Here is an 18,077-nt window from a genome sequence, read left to right as displayed (position 1 = left end):
GCTGCTGCTGGCCTTCGCAGATTCTGCCATTATACTCTTAAAGATAACGGTAATAGGCTACACCAACGGTTGGCAACCTTTTCCATGTGAAGTGCCAAGTTATCATACCATTTCTACTGATCTGCATGCCAGTTATGATTTCCATATGCACATTTTCATGAAACAATTTAATTTATAACGAAGTCTTCATATCTCAAAATCAATATCATGTGGTTAATCCAAATTATATCTAAATGAAAATAATACAAATCTAAAAGGAACTTCTATTGCCAATATGTAAAAATAGCCTACATAAGCCAAAAAATAAAAACATTGCAGCCTGCAAGTAGAAAATATCCAGATTTAAAAATAAATATCCTATAAATCACATTGACTACGCATGGCCTGTCTGCAAGGAACTTGAAACAGACATTGTATCAACTATTAACTTGGTCCAGCCCGATCGTGCTAGCAAACTTGCAACATTGCATTAAATATTCTGGGCCCTCAGAGTTTCCTTCACCAGTGAGCTCTGGACAAACAGACACAGCTGTAGACTATTTTCGCAAGGGATAGAAGTAATCAGGTAGGACTATTTTATGAAATTTGTAACGGATCAGAGGAAGATTTCTTTTTCCTTGTTCATCCTGAGTGGTTATGGAAAGGGATCGAGCTGGAAAGATTGTTCAATTAGGCTACGTTGAGGAACTATGGTCATTCTCAATGGATGTAAAAACATATGTAATTTGAGGCAAAGAAACATTTTATTTAAGAAGCTACACAGTGATAATGAGTTAAGACAATCAGAAATAGTATCAGATCCCCAAATGGACACATTTATAGGCCTACATTAATTAAATGGTAAATGTACTACTGGTGATACTGGTGTGCCATCAACGCGGCCTCTGCAATGGATCGTGTACCATCATTTTTTTATATATAGATATTTCCAACCACTGCTCAACAACAAAAAATATTGGTCGACCAACAGCCTATCGACCAAACGATCGACCAGTTGTCTAAATGGGGTCAACCGTACTAAAGGGTATTTAATATGTGACCGACTGCCTTGATTCAGTCTTATGTAGAACATTTTGAAATTGTGTTTTTTACAGTGGATAAAAGCAGGGACACAGAGCTACAAAATGGTATATCATACATTGCATTTGAGGAACAATGGGAAAGTAATTTTGCTTTGAAAGTTGATAAACTTGTAACCTCACTTTTGAGAAAATGGCCTTTGAATGTTTTGGTACCTACTGGAGAGCTCTTCTTTGTCTACACTCATTCAGTATCGTTCACAGCCTCTTAAGCCCTAGCCCCACCCATCTCTTTTAGAGCGTTCTGTCCTAACAACAGCAGTCAAGCACCCAAGCTAACTGGCTAACGTTGGCTAGCTTGCTAACTACTTCCAGACACAAATGAGAGAACAGCTCACTGACCATTTTACTTGCCCTAGCAGAGCTAGTTAGGCTGTTTCTATGTTATCCAGAGCATTGGTGACTGCAACTGTGCTGCTGGCAAGAATTTGCACTTTTTTGCCAATGTTTACTGACACCGGCCATATTCAATGGGTGTTGAGAGTTCGTAAATTCGTCAGTTATTCTGTGCTCTGGCGCACTCAGACGAGAGTGCTCTGGAATCGGAGTAGATAGCCAGAGCGAATTTACCAGCTACATCTATCAACAGTTGTCGCAGTGACATTCTATTGAAATGGTTACTTCCATAGTTGAGTCTTTTGTTAAGACATGTAGCTAGCTAGCTAGGTAAACAATGAGCAATAATCGCAATTCATGATGTTATTCCACTGTATGAATCACCAGGTAGCTAACCAACCAGGTTCAATGTTAGCTAGCTAGCATTAGGCTATAACTAGCAGAGCAAATGACTCTGAGATACGAATAATAAGATCATACACGTAACGTTTGCTAACGAGCCAGCCAGCTAAAGTTAGCTATCTAGATAACAGTACACTTTTTAATTTATTTAACCTTTATTTAACTAGGCAAGTTTAACTTGAAATGAAAATGACTTTGTCAAAATTTGAAATGTGTAATATCTGAAAATGTAGCTAGCTAGACTATCTTACCCGTGCTCTGAAATCGGAGTAGATAGCCTTCGCGAAATTACCAGCTACGTCTATCAACAGTTGTCGCAGTGACATTCTATTGAAATGGATACTTGCATAGTGGAGACTTTTGTTAAGACATGTAGCTAGCTAAACAATTAACCATAATCCTGTAGCGGTATTTATTAGAGAGGGGTAAAGATAAAGATTTTGTTCGGGCGCCAGGCAGGTATTAACCATGCCGAAAGGAAAAGAGTAGAATAGAGAGAGTACCACTACCAGACCCACACACATCAGCAGAAGAGACTGCCTAGAGTGTAGCCTGTTTACCAGATAGCCAGTGGAGAGAAAAGAGAATACACACCCTATAAAACCCACATCACAGCACAGGGGTAACCCCACCAAGAATACCTCATACAATAATAATAATAATAATAATAATGGCAGAGCAATTGAACAGCAACTTCATACAAGAAAGAACCCTGTCATCAACAGAGGATTTGCAGTAATATGTATTATCTTCCAGTGGAGGAGTGCAGAGGGTATGAATGTGGGGGGGTGTTCATAGACACAACAAAGGCCTTAAAAATGTCCACAATCTTCTCGGCCACATGTCATTTGTACACCCCACCTCAATACAGTTCAAATAACAATACACAACTTGCAAGCAACCTCCCTTTTAACTAAAATGTCCACCCAAATACTTCTGGCAGGGCAATAATAGTCCAGCTCTAAGGAACTTCAATGGGAAGTGCATTTGAAAAATAGAACGTCTGTTGCAGGGTAAAGCACTAGAACGATAGAGGGATGAGAAAGAGAACAAGAGAGATCTTAGCTGTGGTCTTCAGGCGTGCGGGTGTACTGTCTGACCGTCCGATGGTTTGTTGGTTTGTATGTCAAAGCTTCGCAACAATGTTGCTACTAATCCATGCGATCCATAACCGGCGCAGTCCCAAACAAAAACAACCACGACCTAGAGCGGTCACACCGATGATTGAGTTAAATACTTTATAAACTACACACGCTGAAAACAAACAAAACTTCTGCAGCATAGCACACACAATCAAACTGTCGCGCCACCCAAGAGCTCCTCCCCAAAGAGCTAAACGAGCTGTCTTTATTTTGTCCTTCCTTACTGCTGATGCGCTCTTAAAGTGTCAGCGCACGGTGAAGGCTCCGTGCAGGATTTCGCCACAATCCCAACTCATGACGTTACTACCCTGCATGAATATGCAGGTACAGTGGTTTTTCCTTTTAAAGTTGCACACCTTGCGGGCTGCCGCAGAATTCTATGGCACGATATTTAATTGTCAGCTATTGTTACCATTAATGCTAGTTAGTGCTAGTTTGATCACCAGAGGGTATCTTTGAGAAGCATTTGATAGCCTTCAATATTGGCTGTACTAGAGAATTGAAAACTTTTTTTAAGAACATAGTATATGGGATTGATTATAAGAAATGTAGCTTAATTCATTTGATTAATATTATGGTGTTTCTATTCCAAGAAAAACTCAAAATTAAACCCTCAGGGTTTCCGTTAGGATGGAACGGAAAATATGGCGCTGTACAACGTGACGGTCGGGAGTAGGCTACAGTACTAAGAGCATAACATTTCCACACCCTAATTGTAGTCTAACCAATACCCAAACGGAGATTCAGTGAAAATAAACATCTCATTGATTTATCAAGACCAGTCTCTATGCTTGTCTCAGAGCAGTGCTGTCTTGACCTCTGAATGCTGTCTCTTCCACTAACTTTGAATGAGTATTTTCCAGTAAACAACCATTTGTTTACCTTCATTAGCTTACTTTGTTCCAATATTTCTGTCATTCAGTGATAGTTATTCCCATAGTAATTATTTATGGATCCATAAGGAAATCAACATCTGCATTTTGAAAGAGTATTTTTATCATTATGTTATTAACGATAGCATAAAGATGCTGATGAAGAAATATAGTACTGTACAATATATGCTTTATCTGACATTTTGTGGTTGCATGAGGTCACCCACACACACTTTAAACATTTGGATAATAAAGCATTTAAAACATTTTAAAGATAGAAGCCGCCTGCATTTGTTTACTAGGCTACTGTGCAGTCTGACAAGTAATCATAGCCTACAGTACATACTATAGTAAACATGGTAAAGTTCTTATTTCCTTACATAAGGGAGAGCAGGTCATGTCCAGACTTTCTCTGTGATCTCAAGTACTCATTAACTCTGTCTTTAATGGTTTTTGGGCTGCAGTCATGGACAGAAACTTCTGAGACACAGTATTAATGACGAACACCCGGAGGTTCACTGGTAAGCCACATTTGTCTCGGGATCCATCCCAGTTGGTATTCTGTGTCCACTTGTGGTATCTCTCTTCAGTTACACATCCTTGGAATAGCAGAACAACATAACGGTCCGGACGGCCCTTGCTGTGCCTGGTGAGCATTTGGTCAAGTTCTGTTGTCAGACGAGGAATGGAAATGTTAGGGTGAACCGAAAACCTGATGAACCCGCCAGGTATGTTGACTGCCTGTCGGAGGTGGAGTTCCAGAGCTCACAGGTGTGCCTGGTATGGATTGTGACTCCATCTCGTTCCTCGCCCTCTTCAACGCGTCATCCTACACCTGACTCTTCGCCATAAGCGCCTGATCCTCTGCCAATGATGAGTGACTATCTGCCAATGCCTCCTGGCTCTGGACCAATGCATCAGCTGTCGCCCGTATCTCTGCCAAAGTATCTATTGTCCTGCTAATAGTCCATAATGGCGCTGTACAACATGACCGGTCGGGAGTAGGCTACAGTACTACAGTAAGAGCAAAATAATCCTAACATTTCCACACCCTAATTGTAGTCTAAGTTTCTCTTAGAATAAATACCTTAGTGTAACAACAGTTTTAGTAAGTAATACTGACGAGTAGCAACAAAAAATATGTGTGCGTGTGCAGGACAGAGGAATTGCAATTCTTAGACTTTTTGTTCTAAATTCAATCACCTTCTTCATCCTCATCATTCAGTTCATTGAAATTAAATTATGAAGTTGTGCATAATTATCAGTTTCTATTTGGTTTATGTTACCCATTCATTGTCAGTTAGCATAATCAGTGCTCTAACTCCCACTTGTGCTGGTCTGGAGCAATGGAGTAGTGACGCAGGGTATTGTACTAAACTACAAATTACCTCTAAGTCCTGCAGTATAAACTTTTAGTTGAGCTACCACTACCATATTTAACCAACCAGGTTCAATGTTAGCTAGCTAATGTTAGACTATAACCAGCAAAGCAAATGGCTCTGAAATACGAATAATAAGATCATATACGTAACGTTAGCTAGCGAGCCAGCTAGCTTCGTTAGCTAGCTAGCTAACAGTACACTTTAACTTGAAATGCAAATGACTTTGTCAAAATTTGAAATGTGTAATATCTGAAAATATAGCTAGCTAGACTATCTTACCCGTATAAATGGAATGGACAATTCTCCTTGTCACGGATGCCATGGTTGCCTTTAGTTTGAAGATTAAATCCGGGGACTTGTGTTTTCTCCATCTCCTTAAATATCATTCTTCAATTCCACTGATTTCAAAACTTGATCCTCCAGAAAGTGGAGAGCTGTCACGTTCCTGACCTGTTTTCCTTTGTCATGTATTTGTTTTAGTTGGTCAGGGCGTGAGTTGGGTGGGTTGGTCTAGGTTTGATTTTCTATGTTGGGATTTTGTGTTCGGCCTGGTATGATTCTCAATCAGAGACAGCTGTGAATCGTTGTCCCTGATTGAGAATCATATAAAGGCAGCCAGGGTTTCACTTGTGTTTTGTGGGTGTTTGTTCCTGTGTCAGTGTTTGGGCCACACAGGACTGTTTCAGGTTAGTCACGGTTGTTGGTTGTTGTATTTTGTAGTGTTTGTTGTTTTCCCATTAAAACATGAATACTTACCAATCCGCATCTTGGTCCGATCCATGCTCCTCCTCGTCTGAGGAGGAGAACGACTACGACAGCCGTTACAAGAGCAACACTTAAGAAGCGTGCTATATGGCAGACCAATCCGAACTCATCTCTCAGCATGTCTAGCCCACTCATTATCTCAGCCAATCATGGCTAGCGGCAAGGTTTGCTTCTTTTTTTGTGGCTAAACCAACTACTGTAGGCTCATAATTTAACAATTGAATCCTACAGACGAAGAACCATATATGTGACAATTTTTCCATTTTAAGATAATCAGTTATTTTTATATTATTAATTGTGTGTACCACATTAGGTGTTTTATGGTTGACAAATAATTCACCATACCCATATCTTCCAACAACAATGAATATTTTTTTGTTATTTCAAAAAATACTTTTTTATTGTCGTTAAAATTTTTAGAATGTGGAAGAACAGTATATCTCCAATGATGATTTCAGTTTGTGGAAGAACAGTATATGTGACATTTTGCATGACTCTTGTAAGATGTCCTTTTTTAACACCTGATATGATGTTTTAAGTACTTTCAAGTACAGATGCCCTTCATGTAAATAACTTAACTGCAATATGTAGTTAATTCATTTGTATGGAGGTTCATTTAAAGGGGGTCTATCAACTTCAGCACTGATGACTTTTCTGAAAGGTTGAGTCATGAAATCTTAGTCTCATTTAAAATGAAGCCCTCAATGTGAACATACCATAGAATAACTACACAAATAGAATACAACTAAATTAATTCAATCAAAACAAGCACAACTTGTACATATCAAATATGGATCAATGTGATGCGCCAATATGCATGTCCATTATGCAGGTCCCTACGGTCAATATTAGAAAACGTTCAGAAAACCATTCACTTTGCGTTTAACACTATGATCAGCAATTCAGTTTTGAATTGCATTAAACCCATGCTAAAGGCAGGAAATGTCCTTCTGTACTGAGGTGACAGCAGTAAATAAGTATTAACTGCTTAGAGTTAATGCTAAATGTGGTGACAGAGAGACGTACTGTATATTGTAATGAATAAAAAAAGGGAATCAAGATCAAATGAATACTCACATACTGTATGTGATGACTTATTTGTTTTGAATTAATTCAGATTAAAAAATGTTCAAATGATCACACACAAAATAATTCTCAACAGAACACATTGTACATAACATTTTCTACACTAGGAACAACATCTTAAAATTAAATTAATTAAATATATTGTGCTGGTTCAAATCCTACACAAATTGATTCACATAGAAAACACCTACTATACATTTAATTTCCTACAATAGGGGTGACATGTCTTCTGAAATGTATTCAGATTCAACATACTATACAGGTTCAGGGGATCATAAACTCACAGAAAAAACTGTGAATTATGTAGCTTGGTTTAACAACAAATTATTCACTCTGCAGTGATTTATAAAAAGAGCGTGCAGCAGCTGGCAAGTAGTTGATCATGGTCATCAGATCTTGGTACTTGTTTTTTTTATGGGCAGAGGACTCTCATATGCTCTAGGGTAGTGGCTTGCAAAATAGGGAGGTTGAGGTGTAGCTCCTTGTTTTGGTTTGGAGATCAGCCACGATTTCCATCCCTCAAATAGACTGTGGCTCTGTATGGCGTACAGATTCCAAGGATCAACTGAAATTAGAACAGAAACATTTTAAGTTCCTGACATCAATAAACAACTTTCATAGTCAAGCATTAGGATATTTTATTGTTAGAACAACATATTGATGGGATGTTAGTAAACTATTCTCTGTGCAATACCTGTGACTTTTAACCACCTCACTGAGGTGATCTGTAGTCCAGCTGGTCGCTTGAGAACAGAATCTGGGAGGTGCCTGAAGTCTTCACATTGCATCCTCATCACCTTGAATGGTTTTGCTGGTTGTGCTTCAAGTATCATCTTTGAAACATCATCAGGTGTATGAAGGACTGACACCTTGCGCCTCTTCTCGATGGTGGCAAAAGATCGATCACAAGGAAGAAAAGAATGACCAGACCATGAACTTCTGCTCAACTAGGGTAAAGTAACCCATAGAGACGAGCATCGACATCAGATTGAGCATCCGCCAGTTGTTATTCTGCCCACAGATGCAGCTTGCCACCTCAATGAACCCTCGGTGTGCAATCCCCTCATGCCAAACACACATGTATGCAGGATCTTCTTTTCCAAGTTCCTGGATGCAAAGGTTAAAATTTGACAGCTGCCGCTGGTAGTAGACATTGGAGTGGGTCAGATTAGGGGTGTACATCACCCCTGTAGATCCACAGAAATGACATGGCAGTCAGCATTGGCTTTAGCCCACTCAGTGTCACTTTGAAGCTGTGTGTAGACCTTTTCGGCTTTTCGATGGTGCAACTCACTTTCAACTGCAATCTTCCTCTTCTCCTCTTCAGATGTTGCTGCTGACATCTTAGTGAAGAATGCGTCACATTTGCCACAGGTGTCACTCCTGGGTTGGCCCGAAATTGAGACTCTGCTGTTTGAAAATGATGTGGTATTCTTCTCTTCTCTTCATATTTTCACTTGCCTGAAGACGGCTGTTGGTTAGCTGGAACACAGACATGAAAGTGACCTTGCACACATTCAATCTCTGGCCTGCTTGCTGTACATGGTATTTGAAGGTTTGTTTCCGTCGTTTGTTCTCCTTTGTATCCTCAGGTTTACGTCTCCGTTTCACCTCATGCTGCAATAAAAATTGACAATGATAAATAAAGAATTGAATATACTGTAGCACATTCAGGGTATTGCTTGATCAGGACCTGATCTTGTGTAACACTGCACTTTTAGAGTTAATTAATGTACGTATCATTACTGTCAAAGTTAAACTATGCAAGTGTTCAATATAGCTATTATAATAATAGGCGTTTTGTCTTATTTCTAACCTGTTCTAAGCCGGAGAGAATCAACGCTTGTTGTTTCTCGTATGGGACAGTGTAGAAACTGTTGAACAGATGCAGCTTGCGCTCATCAGTCAACTTTCCACAATCCTTTCTGCACGTCGTGGAACACGCTCTTCCCTGCAGGATACAGTGTAACGTTACCTATAACTAGCTAGCTACTGTAGCCATGTCGAATCATCCGGTGGATGGAGAAAAAGTAGCTAGCTATGTTTCTTCTATAATCTAGCAATAATATTTGTAACGATAATGTATAAGTCAGTAGCCAACGAACTTTAGCTAATATGTTTTCTCTATAGTTACAAATTAGAAAACCCAGAACATACATGTTAGCTACTGTACTCTATAGCTAGCTTGATTGTTTGATATACGGTTCTTCCACATACCTCTTTTGGACAGCTTTTCCCAGTTTTTTCTTGACCCTTACGATTTGTATAGGGGTTTCCCGCATCCCGTAAGATCTTCCTTTGCCTGTCTTTCCATTCTTTTAGTTTTGTTTTACGTTTCTTTCCCACATTTCGGTCCGTCCATTCTGAGTGGTGCACATAAACGGTTATTCCACGAGAGCCTATCTTTAAATTTAAAATTATTGTTAATTAGCGCGTGGAAACTTGTGAAACCGGTTCACTATAGAAAAAGGGTGTCCAATAATGATTTTTCATGTATATCTCTTTTTTTTTTTGTCACATATATGGTTCTTCGTCTGTAGGATTCAATTGTATTCATATTTACAGATGGCACACAAATTTGTTATTAAGGCACATGAAAGTTCACATGTTCCAGAAGGCATTTCTGCCCCCAAAAATAATTATAATAAAAAAATGATGATTTAAAACAAAAGTTTACATTTAAATGGCTCTCCTGTGAAGTAGTGACCCGCGACATACGCCTAGTTTCCTGAAACAAGTCACATATGTTGATATCTCTCTCACTTTCTCTCGCGCTCGCTCTCTCTCTCAATTCAAGAGATTTATTGGCATGGAAAACATATGTTAACATTGCCAAAGCAAGTGAAGTAGATAATAAACAAAGTGAAATGAACAGTAAACATTACACTCACAGAAGTTCCAAAAGAATAAAGACATTTCAAATGTCATTATGTATATATACAGTGTTGTAATGATGTTCAAATTGTGAAAGTACAAAAAGGAAAATAATAAAAAAATGATTTGTTCTTCGCTGGTTGTCCTTTTCTTGTGGCAACAGGTCACAAATCTTGCTGCTGTGATGGCACACTGTGGTATTTCACCTAGTAGATACGGGAGTTTATCAAAATTGGGTTTGTTTTTAATGTTCTTTGTGGATCTGTGTAATCTGAGGGAAATATGTGTCTCTAATATTGTCATAGATTTGGCAGGAGGTTAGGAACTGCAGCTCAGTTTTCACCTCATTTTGTGGGCAGTGTGCACATAGCCTGTCTTCCCTTAAGAGCCAGATCTGCCTACGGCGGCCTTTCTCAATAGCAAGGCTATGCTCACTGAGTCTGTACATAGTACTTCAGATTCTAGTAGGGTGAGGCCGGGTGCTGCAGACTGTTCTAGTGACGTCACCAATTTGTTGATATATATGTTGACGAGGGCGGGCTTAAGCTGCATCCCTGTCTCACCCCACGGCCCTGTGGAAAGAAACGTGTGTTTTTTGCCTATTTTTGTGTTCATGGATTTTATAATGTCCTATGTTTTTCCCCCAACACCACTTTCCATCAATTTGTATAGCAGACTCTCATACCAAATTGAGTCAAAGACTTTGCCTTTGTTTTGATTTGTTTATTTGTCATTTAGGGCGTGCAGGGTGAATACGTGGTCTGTCGTACGGTAATTTGGTAAAAAGCCAATTTGACATTTGTTCAGTACATTGTTTTCACTGAGGAAATGTAAGAGTCTGCTGTTAATGATAATGCAGAGGATTTTCCCAAGGTTGCTGTTGACACATATCCCACGGTAGTTATTGGGGTCAGATTTGTCTCCACTTTTGTGGATTGGGGTGATCAGTCCTTGGTTCCACATATTGGGGAAGATGCCAGAGCTAAGGATGATGTTAAAGAGTTTAAGTATAGCCAATTTGAATTTGTTGTCTGTATATCTTATCATTTCATTGAGGATACCATCAATACCACATGCCTTTTGGGGTTCTCACTCTCTCTTCTCTCTCTCTCCCTCCCCTTCCTCTCTCTCTCTCTCTCCCCCCCCTTCCTCTCTCTCTCTGTCTCTCTCTTCCTCCAGGAGTTCTCATTCTCTCAGGTGTGGGCTAGTAACCAGCACCCCCTGCAGTGTGCCTTCTCATTGGAGCGTTACAGCCCCGCCTCCTCCCAGCTGTCCTGTAAGATCAGTGTGCGCCAGGTCAAAGGTCAGGAGCAAATCCTCCAGGTCTACACCTCCGTGGTCGAGGTAAGGGGAGGAGTGTGTGTGGGAGGAAGAATGTGTGTGTGTGCGCACGTGTGGCCCTGTGTTTGTGAGTGCCCGTCTTAATGTGTGTGTGTGTGTGTGTGTGTGTGTGTGTGTGTGTGTGTGTGTGTGTGTGTGTGTGTGTGTGTGTGCACGCACATGCATGCATGCATGCGTGTGTGTGTGTGTGTGTGTGTGCACGCACATGCATGCGTGTGTATGTGTGTATTAATGCGTGTGTGTGTAAACCCCAAATGGAGGTGATGCTGTTATACTAATAGGCTCTCTCATTAGAGTGAATGTCTCCGGATTTGACTGAAGAGATTTTCTTAATGAAGCTCTCAGGGGGCTCTTGACTTGTATATTGCATCGGTTTAACTCTTTGAAGCCATATAATCCGCTGTTATCTGTAGAAATGCATTGAATTATGAAATAAAACTTATCCTGTAATGGTTTCTTCCTCCAGAGTGAAAAGGAGGTAGTCCCCTTCTTCACTCAGTCGGACTGTACCATCACATCACAGATGGGGTCCAGGGCTTTCAAGATCCCACTTTCCATCCGCCAAAGGATCTGTGCCACCTTCGACACAGCCAACGTCAAGGGCAAGGACTGGCAGCTGCTTGCACAGAAACTCTGCATAGACAGGTGAGATACTATACGCATGCACTTGCGCACACACACACATTCACATATTCACACACAGAAACGCTTTCTGGTACTATAAACAAAGAAACCCTGGTCCCCATCCTTAATTTCTAGTCCAACTGTTATACTGGCCCGTTGTCACGTTCTGACCTTAGTTCTTTTGTATTTTCTTTGTTTTAGTATGGTCAGGGCGTGAGTTATCTATGTTTTGTGTTTCTATGTTGGGTTTTTCGTTTGGCCTGATATGGTTCTCAATCAGAGGCAAGTGTTAGTCATTGTCTCTGATTGGGAACCATATTTAGGTAGCCTGTTTTCTGTTGTGTTTTGTGGGTGGTTATTTTCCGTTTCAGTGTTTTTTTTATTTTAATTTATTTGTATTTTTTTTACCCCCTTTTCTCCCCAATTTTCGTGGTATCCAATCGCTAGTAATTACTATCTTGTCTCATCGCTACAACTCCCGTACGGGCTCGGGAGAGACGAAGGTCGAAAGCCATGCGTCCTCCGAAGCACAACCCAACCAAGCCGCACTGCTTCTTAACACAGCGCGCCTCCAACCCGGAAGCCAGCCGCACCAATGTGTCGGAGGAAACACCGTGCACCTGGCCCCCTCGGTTAGCGCGCACTGCGCCCGGCCCGCCACAGGAGTCGCTGGAGCGCGATGAGACAAGGATATCCCTACCGGCCAAACCCTCCCTAACCCGGACGACGCTAGGCCAATTGTGCGTCGCCCCACGGACCTCCCGGTCGCGACCGGCTGAGACAGAGCCTGGGCGCGAACCCAGAGACTCTGGTGGCGCAGCTAGCGCTGCGATGCAGTGCCCTAGACCACTGCGCCACCCGGGAGGCCCCGTTTCAGTGTTTTCACCATTCGGGACTGTTTCGGTTTTCATTTTGTTTCACTTTGTTAGTTTTGTATTTTGTCGTATTTATTCTCATTAAAATACATTATGGATACGTACCACGCTGCGCATTGGTCTGACATTTCCTACTCCTCGTCAGATGAGGAGGACGAATTCCGTTACACCCGTGCAATGTTCACCATATTTAAATTTGAGTACCACCCGTTTAAGTCAATTTAATTTAGGTAGTCTAATAAATAATATTGATTAATAATGACACTGCACGCTACAGAAATGTGTCTAACGTCTACTTCGTTTGCTCTATTGGCTTGGTCAATATGACTCATCATGAAATGACAAAATTACAGAAATTATCAATCTTGACTGATTCAACTCTGTCTACCAATTGTCCCCATGGCTGTGCCCAGTTCATTTGCATACTGGTTGGTTTTTAGTCTGAACCTTCACCGCCAAGGGAAAGGGGGAGACCTAGTCAGTTGTACAACTGAATTCATTCAACTTCATTTTGATGCCAATCCTTATCTGCTATCACCAAGCAGCCCTACCAGAGACCAGGCAACAGGCACACATGGCTGATCTCATTATATATCTGTACACACACGCACACACACATACACAGACTGAGAGACACACACACACTGAGACACATACATACACAGAGACACATACATACACAATAGCTGGAGGAGATTGTGTATTTGGGTAAACTGCAGGAATGTCTCAGGCCACCGGTTGCTCAGGCTGGAGCTGTAAGAGAGAAAACGAGAGAACAAGTTTATAATTTGATGATAATATTATGAGGGAAAAATGTTGAGACTGGTGTTTTGCGGGTACTATTTAATGAAGTTGCCAGTTGAGGACTTTTGAGGCATCTGTTTCTCTAACTAGACACTCTAATGTACTTGTTCTCTTGCTCAGTTGTGCACATGGGCCTCCCACTCCTCTTTCTATTCTGGTTAGAGCCAGTTTGCGCTGTTCTGTGAAGGGAGTAGTACACAGCGTTGTACGAGATCTTCAGTTTCTTGGCAATTTCTCGCAGGGAATAGCCTTCATTTCTCAGAACAAGAATAGACTGACGAGTTTCAGAAGACAGTCCTTTGTTTCTGGCCATGTTGAGCCTGTAATCGAACGCACAAATGCTGATGCTCCAGATACTCAACGAGTCTAAAGGCCAGTTTTATTGCTTCTTTAATCAGTTTTCAGCTGTGTTAACATAATTGCAAAAGGGTTTTCTAATGATCAATTAGCGCTTTAAAATTATAAACTTGGATTAGCTAACAACATGCCATTGGGACACAGGAGTGATGGTTGCTGAAAATGGACCTCTGTACGCCGATGTAGATATTCCATAAGAAATCTGCCGTTTCCAGCTTCAATAGTCACTTACAACATTAATAATGTCTACACTGTATTTCGGTTAAATTTTATGTTATTTTAATGGACAAAAAATGTGCTTTTCTTTCAAAAACAAGGACATTTCTATGTGACCCCAAACTTTTGAAACGATAGTGTATGTCCCTCTCTCCCTCCTTCATTCCCTCCATCCCTCCCTCCTGTAGAAGTATTTCTGGGATAGCTGCCAGAGCGTTATTTGCTTAGGATGTTGGGGATTTTAGCGGTTCGATATTGGGTGATCTCTATTCCCTCAGCAGAAGAAGAAACAGTCAATAATAGATGGCTCATTTTTTAGCCATCTTGGCTGCGTTTACCCAGGCAGCCCTATTCTGATCTTTATGTCACTAATTGGTATTTTTACCAATGCGATCAGATGTTTTGACCATAATTGGGCTGTCTGTGTAAACATAGTCCTGGTGTCTTGTTTCCACGTAGCCTACCCTTTCCACCATCACTCTCTCTCTCCCTTTATCTCCTTGTCCTGCAACCCCCCTCCCTCCCCCTCTCTCTGATCTTCCATCTAATCTTTTACGAGTGTGGAAAAGGGGGGAGGGTAAAGTTTACTGAGTAAACGGGTGACATAAGCCGCGTGACATGAACCAGAAAACTGTGCTGGTAAACAACATGAGGCATTTTGGGAATGGGAGAAGGATTTGGGGAGTATTTTCTAACCAGTGGAAGCCGCCAGCAGCATTTTGCTATTATATCTCTGGGTGTGTGGGAGCATCATCACCACGCCAGAGAGAGAGAGAGAGAGGGAGGACGCAGAGAGCTGTGGGTTGGCAGCGCACTACATTGCTGCCTGCCATAAGTTGAGGGACAGTGTCTGACAGACCAATCAACCTGCACATGTACTCTACTGTGTGCTTATTGTTATTGTTAAATGTATGGTTATTTTGACCCTTGGTTATTGTTGTTACTGTTGTCCCGTTGACAATTTTGATTCTCATTTTATTTATTTTTATATTGTAAATATCCAAAATAAGCTTTGGCAATATGTACATTGTTACGTCATGCCAACAAAGCAGAGAGAGAGAGAGAGAGAGAGAGAGCGAGAGAGAGCGAGCGAGAATCTACTGTGATGTAACAGTGCCCTCTGGTGAATGTGAGTTTTAACAACAGCTAAGGTGGTGCGGTAGCGGTGAGGGGGTAGGAAGTATATGCTGAATTTGATATTCAGGATAATAATATAAGAGATGCAATATACATATATTTGTTTCCTTCTTACTTTTCATCATCCACTCATTTTTCCCCTCATACTTCTTGTCCAGTGTCTCCCAAACCTCTTCCTGAGTAACCACAGCTAGTACCTCTTGTTGGATCTATTCCAGTACAAGCATATCTGGTCAACTACTCATCAAGCCCCAGTATTCGATATGAACAGTGTCCTCCCTATCTCTGTTTCTCTGCCCCCCCCCCTCTCCTCCCACTTCCCTCTACCCTCCCTCTAGGAACCTGTGTTACTTTGCGCGTCAGGAGAGCCCATCGGCGGTGATCCTCAGCCTATGGGAGGCCCAGCACCAGGACACAGGGGACCTGGACTCTCTGGCCAGCGCTCTGGAGGAGATCGGCAAGGTCCACTCCACCCACTCCACCTCCAGTAGGACCAGCACGCAGACCACCACAGGGACCACCACAAGGACCACCGCTACCCTGGGCCGCAGCACTGAGGAGCTGGACGCTGAGTTCACCTAACCAGGGGAGGGATGAACGGATGAACTGGAGCGCCAGCAAAGGATCACAAGGCTGGGAATGAACTAGCCTAAACAGGGATGGACCCTTACAGTGGAGGAGGTCATACAGAAGACTCCAGCCAGGGGAGGATTGGACAGAGAGCAGACATGACTAAGTACAACAGGGGAACTAATTAACTACTTTAACTAAAGTCAGACCACCAGGCTGAATGGAGGGGTAAGAGGGACAAGATGATAGGAGAACAAGAGGTGCTAGAAGAGAAGGGTATAAGGGAGAATGAAAAGGGGTGAGGGGGACAATGGTTTGAGAGGGGAGGGGTGAAGACGAGGGCTAGGGGTGCAAGAAGAGATGGGGACAAGGGATAGTGGTGCAAGAGGAGAAGAGGTGCAAGGGAGAGAGGGAGAAGGGGACAAGCAAGCAGTGTAGTGGGTTCTAGAGGTCTGAAGGTCCTGCCACAAGAGGGCAGCTACTGTTGTTTAGGTAGAAACAGAGGAACTAACTACAGTAACCTAGGGACTAATCCACAACAGAGTCAAAAAGTGAACCACAACTGAACCACAAACCAACAATTGGCACTCTTTCTAACCTGGACAATTAGGCCCCACCCCTCTAGTCATTCCCCTCGGTAGCAAGAATTCTTTGTGTGACGTGAAGATGTTGTTGTTTATTTTATATTTAAAATATCTCTCTCTTTTCTTTATTTTCTTGTGTTTTTCCTTGCACATTGAAGGTGTGTTAATGCATAGGCCTACTGTGGAACCAGAGAGAAACAAGCTCTATCTAGGTATTCAGATGTTGACAACATGTTGTGAAAAACAGTCAGTTATGACGTCTGCCATATGACGTCACAAACATTTGGGTTACCCATACCTGGGGTTACCCATACACACACGAGCATACTACTTAGAATGAAGGAATGTATTTGGGCATACATTCAGAGTGCAATGTATTGGGGCATACATTCAGAGTGGTGTGCTTTGTGGTATATGTTGATATTGGTCACGCAGCCAATATGTAATTTTACTGAATGGCACTGAAAAAGTTCTGGTGTCACACTAAAGCAGTGACATTAATTAACAAATGGCTATCTGCAGATGAATGAAGGAGAATGTATGAGGGATGGTCGAAACATCCCAGGCTGTCACATGGGCAAGATCAACACCCACACACAAACAAGCAGAATGGCACTTTCCTATCAGGTGGATATTTTTTACCTAAATGTATTGGTCAGAAAATGAATTGAAGTGATTAGAGTATTTACGTGTGCTGTTAACCCTTAAACTCCCACTCCAGTGGTGCCGTAGGCCAAGTCAGGCTAACTAACTAACCCTTAGCCTACTACCAGGAAACACAAACACAAATATTATTCAACTTCAAAAAGTTGCCCACCCACATACACACACAAAATAGGTCAAAATAAAAAAGGTAAACTGTGAGGAACAGTGTGTAGAACTGTCATGGTGTTGTTTCATGGAATTTACAGTGTTTTTACATGCTAGTACCTAACTATAGTAAGCTGTCCAGTCTCCTCTACTTAGTGTGGGAGACACCAGGCACGTGGCAGAGGTGCTCCCAACGTTGTTACAGCATTTAAACCCATCACACACGATAGCAGGAGCTGCAGCTTGGAGATGATGAACTCACACACTCTGAACTGATCTGAAATACACACACACACACACACACACTCTGGGCACATGCACACACAGTTCTCCAATGTAGTGAGGTGTATGCCTAATTGAATATCTGGAACGCAAAAAATAAGCCGACAGAAAGAGCTATCTATACACATCAGTTTGTGGGTGCATGTGTGCGCACCTGGAGGTGTGTTTGTGTGACATGAATTTGAAGATCTGTCTTTGTCCCTTTGGAGAATCCAGCCTAGTGCTAGTATTTGAGTTCATTCTGATGTGTGATGTGTGTATCTCTCACAAGCTACTGTCTTTAGAGCTGTATTCCTTTGGAGAAAAATAAAGAAACAGTACTGATTTGAGTAAAACGATATCTATGTCAGACGTACTGAGACATTCATCTGACAATGTATCGCTTTTTTTTTGAGCTGCTGTTTTCACATAATCTGCCCTTCCTTATTAGGAAGAAATCTAAGAGAAATCTAAGAGATCCTTCCTAGTTCTCATACTGCAATTATTATATTTTTGGTTAGAGTAAAACGTAACTATTAAAAATAGTTGAATGATGGTTT

At 41.5% G+C, this 18,077-nt stretch overlaps 1 protein-coding gene across 1 annotated transcript in view; it reads left to right on the top strand.

Annotated features, from left to right (window-relative positions):
- Positions 1–15,874, top strand: part of LOC120021886 (netrin receptor UNC5D-like) — a 124,684-nt gene extending 108,810 nt beyond the window's left edge. Inside the window, exons 17-19 of the mRNA XM_038965726.1 lie at positions 11,118–11,282; positions 11,746–11,924; positions 15,631–15,874. Coding sequence (XP_038821654.1) covers positions 11,118–11,282; positions 11,746–11,924; positions 15,631–15,874 — 588 coding nt within the window. The remainder of the gene's footprint in view (positions 1–11,117; positions 11,283–11,745; positions 11,925–15,630) is intronic.
- The last annotated feature ends 2,203 nt before the right edge of the window (positions 15,875–18,077 follow it).

This window comes from Salvelinus namaycush, chromosome 26 (genome assembly GCF_016432855.1).
Source record: "Salvelinus namaycush isolate Seneca chromosome 26, SaNama_1.0, whole genome shotgun sequence".
In the NCBI taxonomy this organism is placed as follows: Eukaryota; Metazoa; Chordata; class Actinopteri; order Salmoniformes; family Salmonidae; genus Salvelinus; species Salvelinus namaycush.
This window is presented reverse-complemented; position numbering and strand designations above follow the sequence as displayed.